General features: G+C 37.9%; 1 protein-coding gene across 2 annotated transcripts in view; it reads left to right on the forward strand.

Moving 5' to 3' along the window:
* Positions 1–11,529, forward strand: part of LOC101759858 (phosphatidylinositol 4-kinase alpha 1) — a 17,039-nt gene extending 5,510 nt beyond the window's left edge. The window contains exons 8-26 of one of the 2 annotated variants that reach the window (XM_012842710.2): positions 373–541; positions 1,027–1,244; positions 1,891–2,049; positions 2,129–2,311; positions 3,444–3,920; positions 4,001–4,360; positions 5,191–5,405; positions 5,599–5,776; positions 5,926–6,062; positions 6,156–6,309; positions 6,620–6,886; positions 7,008–7,085; positions 7,238–7,282; positions 8,473–8,645; positions 8,727–8,922; positions 9,571–9,711; positions 9,993–10,201; positions 10,278–10,439; positions 10,939–11,529. In XM_012842710.2, coding sequence (XP_012698164.1) covers positions 373–541; positions 1,027–1,244; positions 1,891–2,049; positions 2,129–2,311; positions 3,444–3,920; positions 4,001–4,360; positions 5,191–5,405; positions 5,599–5,776; positions 5,926–6,062; positions 6,156–6,309; positions 6,620–6,886; positions 7,008–7,085; positions 7,238–7,282; positions 8,473–8,645; positions 8,727–8,922; positions 9,571–9,711; positions 9,993–10,201; positions 10,278–10,439; positions 10,939–11,197 — 3,780 coding nt within the window. In that variant the 3' untranslated portion in view covers positions 11,198–11,529. Of the gene's footprint in view, positions 1–372; positions 542–1,026; positions 1,245–1,890; positions 2,050–2,128; positions 2,312–3,443; positions 3,921–4,000; positions 4,361–5,190; positions 5,406–5,598; positions 5,777–5,925; positions 6,063–6,155; positions 6,310–6,619; positions 6,887–7,007; positions 7,086–7,237; positions 7,283–8,472; positions 8,646–8,726; positions 8,923–9,333; positions 9,412–9,570; positions 9,712–9,992; positions 10,202–10,277; positions 10,440–10,938 lie in introns of those variants that run through there. The other variant, XM_022823371.1, reaches the window with a different exon arrangement.
* Positions 11,530–12,668: the final 1,139 nt, after the last annotated feature.

Consider the following 12,668-nt stretch of genomic DNA (forward strand, 5'->3'; position numbering starts at 1 on the left):
TCCAAACACCCCCTAATTGCACAGATAGTGGCTAATTGGTGGTTAGATCCCATTAGTTTCATGTTAGCCCATTATCACACCTAGGGCTAAACTTTAGTCCTCCACTTTTAGTCCATCCAAACAGGCCCTTAGATGTTATTTCATCTTGTTCAGCTTTACTTCGGTCACCCCCTTTTGGATCTGCTAAAGCCTTTGATGTTTACCATAACAGTTGATCAGGATTCTTGGATTGTCAATTCTTAGTTTTCCCTCTTTTTATATAGTAGTAATTGTGATTAATAATCCATTGTTGATCACTATGTGCAAATAGCTAGTACTATTCTTGCTGTGATTTATATGGTGTTTACATCCTGTACGCTTTCCTGATTTCAGGTTGTCAGTTCAGTGAAATGGCTTGAAGATGAGCTAGAGCTAAATGCTCTACACAACCCAGGTAGTCGTCGTGGTAGTGGTAATGAAAATTCTGCTGTTGGGCAGAGAACTGCACTTTCTGCTGCTTTGGGAGGTCGAGTTGAGGTAGCGGCTATGAGTACTATTTCAGGTCAGTGTTTATCCTCTAATGAATGCTTCACAGCTTATTTGGTTGGTATTCTGGGGAAAAAATATTGCTCTCCAATAAAATACATTGATGTGTATAACCAAAGTATATTGTGCTGTAGGTCCTTAGTTATAATGTTCTGTATAAGGTCTGTAAACTTCAGTCTTTCTGGTATATGTAAACAGTCATGCAACTAAATAGGCTATGTTCCCTCAGCTTCAGATTTTTCAATATGCCTGATGAGTTTTATCTGTTGCATGTTGTTCTGTAGAAATGAATTTCGTTGGGGAACAGCTTATACAGGAAAAACCTGCTATTTTTGGAAACAAAATGGGAAGCAAAAGATATTCTTTTGTCCATTAATTTCCCTTGTTAGAACTAGACTGGGTTGTTGGTATTAACATATTTCTAGGATTCTTTAATTGGTATAATAGGCAGATGAAATTTTGTTGATGTATTCCATTAATCCTTGTTTACTTTCATTTCAGGAGTAAAAGCTACGTACCTCCTTGCTGTTGCTTTCCTAGAGATACTGCGTTTTAGTTGCAATGGTGGCATACTTTCAGCTACATCTACATTGAATACATCAAATAGTGCATTCAGCTGTGTATTTGAATATCTGCTCACTCCAAACTTGACACCAGCAGTATCTCAGTGTTTGACGGCAGTCGTGCATAGAGCTTTTGAAACAGTATTGTCATGGCTGGTACACTCCTCACTTGAGCAATCTTTTGGAAAATCTTTGGCATGTGATAAACTATCCTGTGTCCCATCATTTACTTTGAAATATGACTGGAAGTCCTGCTCACCATTGTGTTTAACTATGTACTCTGTCGTTTTCTGTTGAATTTAATTTGTATGTAAAAACGCTACACTTAAGGTCATTGCTCTGTCTGATAGCTTTTAGTTGCTGCTCATATTTCCTTTTGCATTGGACACCTGTTAAAATTGAGGATTCTTATTGAGCTATCAAGTTGTTAGGAAATGTGTGATAGCAAAAGGATATACTGAACACGTTCAAATTGTTACTTCTGTTGATCTGAAATAAAGAAATTGTGCCTCACAAGAAAATGCCTCATCCACTGATGAAGAGGTGTTTTACTTTTCCTTTAAGCAATATTAATGGGGCACTGACTATTAACTTGCATCTAGTGTTCCATAAGCGCAATCTTTTTTGGATCTTGTTTGCACCATGAAATTTCTTTGTGCCTGCTCCGTTTAACCTGGAGATATTCCATCATCCATTCATTGCTTGTGCACTGTATTCATTTATTGAGATACATCTTAGAGCTAACAATAAACTGGTACTGCTAGCTGCGCAAATTGATTATATCTTTTAATTTTGTGGCCAGGAGGATCGCATATCCGACATAGGTGAAGGAGCTGATGTTAGAGAATCAGTTCTTTCTGTTCATGCTTGCTTCCTCATAAAGAGCATGTCTCAGAGGGATGAGCATGTTCGTGATGTGAGTGTTAAGCTGTTAACACAGCTGAAGGAAAAGTTCCCGCAGGTACCTTTTATTTGGCTTGTCGTGTTTTAATATCATTGATTTGAGACACATTGATGTACACTTATATTCTGCATTTCAGGTCCTCTGGAACTCTTCATGCTTGGATTTACTTCTTATTTCTGTTCACAATGAGTTGACTTCTGGCCCAGTCAGCGATCCTGCTTGGGTTGCAACTGTACGATCACTATATCAAAAGATAGCTAGGGAATGGTTAACAAGTGCTCTTTCATATGCTCCGTGTACCACTCAAGGCCTTATACAGGTTTAGTGAATATAATCTTATTCAGTCTGCCTTTTGTTCCCAGCAACATTGTTCTGAGTTTGTCTGAGGCTGTGCTTTATTTCCTAGTAGACGGTCACTGTCCTGCCAATGTTTCTGTTGCCGATTGATCATGTAGATCTTTTTTTTCCTTTATTGGATTTCCTTTATTGTATGTTTTTAACTTCGTTTTGAACAGTTTATTTTCTTCTTTAATTGTGCTCATTAATCATGTTCTGCTGCTACTTTGAATAACTCTTTTGATTGTGCATGCATGCATAACATTTTGTACGACTTCATTAAGAAGTTCTCCTGCGTTGTTTGAGAAAAGAAACATTTTCCTGGCTGTTTTCTTTTTCTTTCTGTTTAATCTTCAAGAGTTCATACTACATTCAGTAATAAACAAGTGGAAGTTTTTGGTATGTGGTAAGGATTTTTTTATTGCTGTGGGGGCAGTTACCAGACATAGATTATCTTTGTTGGATCTGACATGTCGAGGGAAACTATTTCCTTTGGATTAGCTTGTATCAGTAGACATTTATGAAATTAATTTTTCTGAATCAAAATAACTTGCCACAACGTTTAGCATTTGGCCATTTTTTGCTTGAACATTGTACATGAATAATATCTGAAGTTTGTGCTTTGTCTTTTTGGTTATTGCATATGGGTTTCACATCCCATGCAATTACTAAATGGAAAAAAGTCTTCATGGGATAAAATAACTGTCAGTATTACTGCCAGAAAAGGTAAGGAAGAAGTACTGAAAAGTGAAAACCTTTCTCAAGTGACATCGGACTACTGTAAGTGGTGTGTCACTGCATCAGTTCAGTAGCTCATTATCCCATTGTTTATTATCAAAAGATGTCTATTGTTGACATCAGTTGTGTCAAATGATATACACATCTAAAGAGTATCACTGAACAAAAATGATTGAAGAAATTGCCTTATTGTTTTTTGGTTCTATATTTTCCACCAGGAATTCTGAGTCAGCCTTTCTTTTAAATGTTTATAGCGCAAACTTATGCCACTGGCATTTTCGTGCTGGCATGAGAAGTTCATACTTGCAACTAGTCTCACTCTTTTTCCATCCAATGCCTGATACACTATTGATGAGGGTTTTAATTGCATTGCCTAGGAAAATTTTTGCAAGCCAAGCGGAGTACAAAGAACACAGCATACAGCAGATGTTGTCTCACTTTTATCTGAGATACGTATTTGTAGTGGAAAGAATGATTGGAACGGCATTAGGACGGCCAATGTTCCTGCAGTTATGGACTCTGCAGCAGCAGCATCAGGAGCCAAAAAAGAAGCACCTGACTTCAGTCTGGAAGTACTCTCTACTGCAGTAGTAAGTGCAACTGTGAAATGCAACCATGCTGGCGAGATTGCTGGTATGAGAAGGCTATTCAGTACTATGGGAGGCGTAAACATGGGTATGGCTCCTCCTGGTATGCAGTCTGCACAGCCCCATCAGTCATTTGATGAAGTTTTTGTATCCAAGTTTGTTAGTCTTCTTCAGAACTTTGTTGTTGCGGCGGAGAAACAACCAATAGATAATTCACAATTTCGTGAAACATGTTCTCAGGCTACAGCATTACTTCTTGATCATATGGTAAGTCACTTTTGCATCTAAGTGGCCTGTTTTTCCTTAATTCTGGATTTAATTGTACTTTCCTATATTGTGACATGTAGATGTCTGATTCTAGAGCAAATCTGGAAGGATTTTCTCAGCTTATACGGCTTCTATGTTGGTGTCCTGCTTATATTTCTACCCCTGATGCAATGGAGACTGGAATCTATATCTGGACATGGCTAGTGTCAGCTGCACCTTCTTTAGGTCCTCTTGTGCTTGCAGAACTTGTTGATGCATGGTTGTGGACCATAGATACAAAGCGTGGATTGTTTGCATCAGATATGAATTACTGTGGCCCAGATGCAAAATTGAGGCCACATCTTATCCCTGGTGAGCCTGAGGCACCACCAGAAAAGGATCCAGTCGAAGCAATAATAGCTCATAGACTCTGGCTTGGCTTCTTTATCGATCGTTTTGAGGTATAATCTCACCTTTTCTTCATTTATGTTATGAATTGCTACTATTTCTTACTAATGGTACCAGCGTGCATGCAGTGCATCTTCATTTGTTCTTACATAACATCTGTTGAACTTGTCTTAATTTCTCCTTTTTTCTGTGTTATCTGAGCATGTTCCATTTGTAGTTGCATATTAGTGTGGAGCACGGAAGGTTTTGCACTGAAGAAAATAAATAGGGCATTGTGATCTATACAAGACTGCTTCTATTAAGCGTGTTTCATATGATCTTTTGGACTGTGGAATTATGGGATATCATACATGAAAAGAAAAGCAAATAATATAATATTTTTTCCTGAGTTGTCCACATTTTATCTCTGTTATCCATCACTTATTAAAGGTTGTTTCATTGTCTAGAACTTCTGTTTGCCTGTCTGTCTGAATTCTCCTGTCGGGTGTGCATTTAGATTCAATCTGAATCTGATATTTAATAAGTAGATTCATAATAAATTGGCTAAATTTAGAATATGTTTATATATGGATACCTATTTGTTTCGTACTATTTGTCTTGAAATCATCTTTATTACTAATGATAAGAAACTCACATAATCCCTATTAAATGTTTTGCACCTGTGGAATGAAAGAAACCAACTTGCATTGTTTCTTCAAATAAGAGTTAACCTGCAATGCTCCACAATATTCTGAACAGCAATATAGTACTATTTTCCTGTCAGAGATGTATGTTTGGATTGGTACCTATCTAAGTTACTTTCTCTTGTTGCGGTGTTTAAACATCTTTCATCTGTCTTTATAATCTGGACCTTTGCATCCTTATACAAATGCTATTCTGGCAGGTGGTTCGGCATGATAGCATTGAACAACTTCTACTTCTAGGTCGGATGCTACAAGGAACAATGAAGTCTCCAGCTCATTTTTCTCACCATCCTGCTGCTACCGGCACTTTCTTTACCGCGATGCTCCTTGGATTGAAGTTTTGTTCATGCCAGTCTCAATCTAACTTACAGAAATGTAATATGGGGCTTCAGTTGTTAGAGGACAGGGTATACCGGTAAAATTTACTTCACTGCATTGTTTCTGTGTCCTTATATAATTATATCCATTAGGTTTCAATGTTTTGTTATATGCATACTATAATGTTTTGTTATTTACTATTTTGATTTTTTATGCTTGTTTCAGCTGCAAGTTTGTATCTTTTTTGTTTTGTGCTTTCCTGATGTACTTTTCTTTGCCCGTCTTTTCAGTGCTGCTTTGGGATGGTTTTCATATGCGCCTGAGTGGTATGAATCTCAAAACAAAGCATATGCTCAGAAAGAGGCCCAGTCAGTGTCAGTATTTGTCCATTTTCTACAAAATGAGCGCAGCGGCAGTCCTGTTGATTCTGCTTTGAAGTCGCAGGGACGTGAAGGTGAACATAATACGGTATGACTGAACAACACTTTTGTTCCCCATTAATTTCTCTGACCTCTTCCCCAATTCAGAGAATAAAAAATGCCTCTCTTCTCCACGCATCTCTATAAATGTTTTGAAAATTTAAACTTCTCTCCCCTGTCATTTTTCTTTGGTTGCAGGCAGATCAGATCCACCCTGTCTGGGGCTGTGTTGACAACTATGCAACTGCAAGGGAAAAGCGTAAGCAATTACTTGTGACACTTTCTCAGACTGAGGCAGACAGGCTTGAAGTCTGGGCACAACCAGTAAATACAAAGTAACTATGCTACCTTGAGTTTCATTCTACCTTTTGTTTCTATGGGTCCTATTGAGTTCGAATTCACATGTGTCTCATGTTATGTGTGGCCAGAGATACGACGACATTTCGTGGTAAAATCAGCTCAGATAAATGGATTGATCATGTTAGAACTGCTTTTGCTGTTGATCCTCGAATTGCTCTCTCTATGCCTTTGAGGTTTCCCACAAATACAACAATGCAATCCGAGATCACTCAGTTGGTACAAGTATGGTTCTTCTTTCCTATAGCTACCTTTTATATTATATTGCTAGTAGGTTTCTTTTTTCTTCTTCACAAGTTCTCTTTCATAATATCTTTGCTTCGCATCATGTTTCATCCTGTGTGTGTAGAGATTTGATATAATCCTGTAGGAATATACTAGTGAGTTTTGGCAACATCCATTTCGATTGGGTTATGTGATTGGTTACTGAGTTTGAGTGACTTATTATGCATATTTGAAATCTTTCTAATTGCTGCTTTCCTTCATTGATAAGCTGGCTGATGTTGATATAATTTATCATTTTTTTCCTTTATAGACACGGTTACTGGAGCTTCGTACAATTCCCGAAGCATTACCTTTTTTCATTACTCCAAAGGCAGTAGATGAAAATTCAGTGCTGTTACAGCAACTACCACACTGGGCTCCATGTTCTGTTACACAGGCATTGGAGTTTCTTACTCCTCCTTATAAAGGACATCCGCGTGTTATGGCATATGTCCTTCGTGTCTTGGAGACTTACCCACCTGAGACTGTTACCTTTTTCATGCCACAGTTGGTGCAATCTCTCAGATATGATGAAGGGGTGAGAATTCTTTCAGTGATATGCGTGTTTCTGTCATCAATGCTGATTATAAAAGCCATATTATTTTCTTAAATAATTTGATGCATGCATCTCATTTTTTCCTGCCTTTTGACTTTATCAGAAACTTGTTGAAGGGTACTTGCTTGGAGCTACTCAAAGAAGTAATATATTTGCTCATATCTTAATATGGCATCTGCAGGTGAAATTTATTTAGATCCCCCCCCCCCCCCAACACACACACACACACAGACACACAAAAAAAAAATCCTTTAATTTGTTTCTATTCTGTAACTTATCCCTCATGTGAAATTCTTTCACTGAGTTTTTTTGGTCTTGGAACTTGAAATGCAGGGAGAATACGTTGATGAATCTGAGAAAGATGCGGCTGCTCAAAAGGTTTCATCTTTATAAAGTTTTTTTTTATAGCTAGATTCTCCAATCTGTCTTTTTTTTTGTATCAGAATATGCATTAGCAAAGAAGTACTGTTTTTCTCCACTGTGGTCTTTTTCTAAAGATTCATTAATAATGTTTGATGCCCCATAATTTTGCTCGAGTGTCATTGCCTTCTTGGTGATGGTTACCAATACCTAACCAGTCAAAGATTATTTGAGCCTAAACAAATTGAATTAATTCCATCATTCTTGATGTAGTGTTCCATAAATGATGGGCTTGAACAATTAATGCAATGTTATTGCGGATACGGAGAAAGAGGTTTAAAACATAGAGTGAATAATGTAACTTAGTGGGTGAGAATAAACACACAAGTTGCATGGTATATTATTGATTAATCATGCATACTTATATGTACTGTTTTGATGTTTTCTCGTCTAAATTCATATTATGCTCAGGGTTGTGGTAGGCAAATTGTGTTTAAAGGGAAAATATGATATGTTGAAAAAAGAATTTAAATTTAATTTGTGTCTGTGTACAATTCTATTTCATATTCGCTCTATGTGAAGAGGGACCAATGAGAAAATTCTGGCTAGTGATAGATCAAAATAAACAAGATAAGAAATGATAAGTGTTACTAATTACTGTTCCCAGCAAAAAAATTTTTGCTTCTTTGAGTAAATTTTTAGTGTGAAGTTGAAATTTCAAAGGGTGATACAACACTTTATATGCTATTGCATAACCTCTTTTGGGATTTCTTTTCATGATAATCTAGTGCAAGAAGGACAAGTTGAATGCATAATTGTACCACAAAGAGGTGATTGCATAAGAATATAAGATATGTTGTTATGATGTTATTAATGTAATATTCAAGAAAAATCTACACATATTTTTCATGCTTTCAGACTGTAGTTTAAAAGTTATTGATAGTCAAAGTTTCAAAAGGTGCAACTCTAGCCTACCCCAACTTGCTTGGGAGTGAAAGGCTATGTTGTTGTTGAAAGTTTCAAAAGGTTGCCTGAACCTTGTTCCGAACGCCAAGTTCTTGATGCCGAGGGATCATAATTTGTCACAGTTAATGTTTGCTGTTTATAATGACGTTTGCAGCAATTTATTTGATTGCATCTATCATATGATTTTGTTTCCAAGCTTTGGTGGTCACAAGTGTAAGTTCATGTTTCATTTTTTTTTTCAGGGCAGTGCATTCCAATCCTTGCTTCCTGCTGTTAAGGACAAAATTATTGAGAGTTTCACTCCGGAGGCTCGTAACATGTTCGAAAGAGAGTTTGATTTCTTTGATAAGGTCACCTCTATTTCTGGTGTTCTTTTCCCTCTTCCTAAGGAAGAGCGGAGAGCGGGTATAAGAAGGTAATTCTAGAGAGTTATTGTAATGTTTCGAAAAATAAGAATTGAGAACTTACTTTTATGTACTTTTAAACTTTCATGCAGGGAACTGGAGAAGATTTCGATTCCAGGTGATGACCTCTACCTACCTACTGCGACAAACAAGTTTGTAAGGGGTATACAGCTGGACAGTGGTACTCCTCTCCAGTCTGCTGCGAAAGTTCCAATAATGATTACTTTTAATGTTGTTGACCGTGATGGGGACCCAAATGATGTAAAACCACAGGCTTGCATTTTTAAGGTAAATATAATTTTCCTTTACAGTTAGTATGCACAAACAACCTTTGCTTCTTAATTTTCTCTAATACAATGATGTGCTGTCCTCTTGCATATTTGAGGAAAAAGAACTTTACTCCGTGTACCTTTTAATCATATAGGAGTCAGTAATCCTTAAGATATGGCTAGTGGATTGGTTGGGATTAGCAGAAAGATGGAGTGTGGCCGCTCTCATTAGAGGCTCTGAACAGCTAGATGGAAATGGGGTTCTATCTGCTAGATTAGCTTGATAGCCAAAGCTTTGACATAGAGTTGGCGCCTAGCAATCCGATCTAACAAACTAGCCAATAAACTGAACTAACTTATCCCACAAGCTAAGATCCTAACAAACTACAATAATGAAGAGCTAATCTCCTGTTGCTGTTGTGGGCGCCAGGATGGCATTGTCGCGCTTCTTGCAGCGCTGATGGAGTTTAGGACTGTAAGCTTACCTGCGTTATAGTTGACCAGATAAGTTAGTCACATTTCACTATTTAAAGGCACCAAAAGTTAATTCGGTAAAGAAAAAGTTGCTGTCCGAACTGTAGTGTTTCTGTCCTATTTCTTCATTTAGCTAGATTAGTAGTAACTCATCCACTATGCTAAACACAAGCTGGTTTCTGTGATATGACAGGTTGGTGATGACTGTAGACAAGATGTGCTGGCGCTGCAAGTTATTTCTCTATTGAGGGATGTATTTCAAGCTGTCGGATTAAACCTGTATCTATTTCCGTACGGTGTTTTGCCTACTGGACCAGGGCGAGGCATAATTGAGGTGAACATATGTTTGCAACTGTTCCTTTTTTTTAAAAACAAAGAAAGTAAAACTATATGGACTGCAGAATCACCAAGTGAAAATTATGTGTTTAATTACCTTTTGTTTTCACTCAAATGTGAGGTGGATTGCTTTAGCTGTGAGTTAAGTCAACAGAGTTCCTATTTGCATTCCTTTAGATAGTGTGTGTTCCTTTGCTTTTGTTGATATGTTAGAATATTCCTTTATGCCCAATGGTTATTGGTTTCTTGGTTTCTACTATTAATCCAAGGCTGCTGCAGGTGGTCCCAAATACTCGGAGTAGAAATCAAATGGGTGAAACAACTGATGGTGGTTTACTAGAGATATTTCAGCAAGACTTTGGTCCTGTAGGTTCACCTTCTTTCGAAGCTGCTCGTGAAAAGTTTATGATCAGTAGTGCTGGATATGCTGTTGCTAGCTTACTTCTTCAACCAAAGGATCGGCATAATGGCAATCTTCTCTTTGATAAGTATGCCGTACTCAGCTCTTCAAAATGAATGGTTAAATCTAGAATTTGCATCTTAACCATCACCTTGTTTATGCAGCCAGGGGAGATTAGTTCATATTGATTTTGGTTTTATTTTGGAGATTTCACCTGGAGGTAACATGGGGTTTGAGAGTGCACATTTCAAGCTAAGCCACGAGATGACACAACTGCTGGATCCATCTGGAACTATGAAGAGTGATACATGGATCCAGTTTCTCAGGTAGGCATATATTGCACACTGGTACACTTCTGCCACCATCCAGTTTTAGTATCAGAATGTGTGAGAACAAGGGATCTAGAGAAAATTTAAGGAGAAGGAAAGGGTTGCTAAACTTTTTATTTTACAAAATGCATCCTAGCCTTCATCGTTAATTTATGGTGGTAAAAGCATGACCTTAGTTGTTCCTACTAGATTGTTATGAACTCATATGGTTGGCAGACAAAATAACCTCAGTGCTGATAATAGTTTGATCAAACCAATTCCTCCAAGGACTTCAGATTGCACTCCCTTCAATTTGTTAGCAATTGCTGATCAACATCCGTGCAAGAACTGAAGAGCAAACATTCGTGATAGGAACCAACTGATCAGTAGTTTCTGAAATGTGGTTCAGACTATTTATAAGTTGATTCTCCGCTGTGAAAAATTCTTTCACTAGCAGTTTACCGTTTTTTATTGGTATATACATTATGATGTTCTGATTTGAGTATTGCCATTCCAGATTGTGCGTCAAAGGATACCTAGCAGCTAGGAGGCACATGAATGGGATTTTAAGTACAGTCAATCTGATGGTGGACAGTGGGCTTCCTTGCTTTAGCAGGGGAGATCCTATCAATAATCTTCGGAAGCGGTTTCATCCAGAGATGAATGAGCGTGAAGCCGCTAACTTCATGGTACGAACATGTGTTGATGCTTACAACAAGTGGACTACTGCAGGGTATGACTTGATTCAGTACTTGCAGCAGGGTATTGAGAAATAGTTTGTTTCTCGTTTTGTAGATGGTATATGTTCGTGTACATCAATTGTATGTAGCAACTAATTTTTTTTCTTATGTAGAATTGATTTTTTTAGTTGTATCATTGTATGGTAAGGATGAGGGAATTCACGTGATTAACAGAGGATGTTTGTTGCACAGAGGCAATTCTTTTCTCCGCACTGTAAGACTGCCTAGCCAGTAGCTAGTAAGTAGCTCGTTGAGTTTTTGTATTAGGGCCTCAGAATCCAAAACTTGTGCATTTGCACCTGATATACTCCCAACTTCACTACATGTATGATTCGTAGTTTGATCATGTGGATTCATGTTTTATTTCATTGGGATGCTTGTTCAATGCTAGACGGTGCGTGGTATGCCTTTGTTGGGCGCGTGTATTGGGCAGTGTTGTGTGGAAATGACAGTAAGATACACGAGCACTCCTGAACAGAGTAAGCACGAGCTCTTGACTGGCTGAAGCAAGGTGTCTATCTTTCAAAAAAAAGAATCAAGGTGTCTGCCCAGACAGGCTTAAACTGAAAGTACTTGCTCTGGTGGAGCAGATTTTACTGAAATTACAGTTAGATGAAATTTCAAACAATGTGCGCCATGCTACTGAGATTGATCTAATAATGCTTGACGCATGCAAAGCAACGGTGATTTAAACTGCCGCGCCGGTCTTTTTTACTTCCCTCCGAACAAGAGTATATGGCAAGGCAAGATGTCATGGACATAAGTAATGTTCGAACTCAAGAGTAAGCACTCTCTATGATCCTCCTAAATATACGTACATATACCTTATAATAAAATATATGTACCTATGGGGGGCGAAAATCTGCCCAAAGTCTAATCAACAAGGCTCAGGCGTCCCCGTAGATTGTGTTAGAATAAAGTTTGTGTTAGGCGGAAGTCTTGGCTTCACTGCTCTCCAGCTTTGTGTCACTTGTATCACCGTGTACCTATGTGTAGGCGAGTGGCAATGCTTTGGGAAGTGATCCATGAGCAATACAATCAGTGTACTCCAAACTTCATTATATTGTGTCCAATCCCATAGAGACATATACTCCCTTCTTTTCAAAATGTAAGGCACTAGTAGTGCACTCTTCAAAACTACACTTTGACCGTTAATCTCACATACTACCCATGTTACAAAATATGTCATTTGGAACAAGCTAATTGGTTTTAAACGAACTGATTTATTTGTCCGAAGTGTCATATATTTAGGGGGTGTTTGGGAGGAGTGGGCTAAACTTTAGCCCTGTCATATCGGATGTTCGGATACTCATTAGGAGGACTAAACATAAGCTAATTACAAAACTAATTGCAGAACCCCTAGGATAAATCGCGAGACGAATCTATAAAATGAAATTATCCATCATATGTGAATACATACTGGAACGCACAAATGTCACCTTATCACCGACATCCTTTTCCAATATGGTGTTCTTAACAATAACCATTGGTGGGCATACAATCTTAC

Source organism: Setaria italica, chromosome IX (assembly GCF_000263155.2).
Source record: "Setaria italica strain Yugu1 chromosome IX, Setaria_italica_v2.0, whole genome shotgun sequence".
In the NCBI taxonomy this organism is placed as follows: Eukaryota; Viridiplantae; Streptophyta; class Magnoliopsida; order Poales; family Poaceae; genus Setaria; species Setaria italica.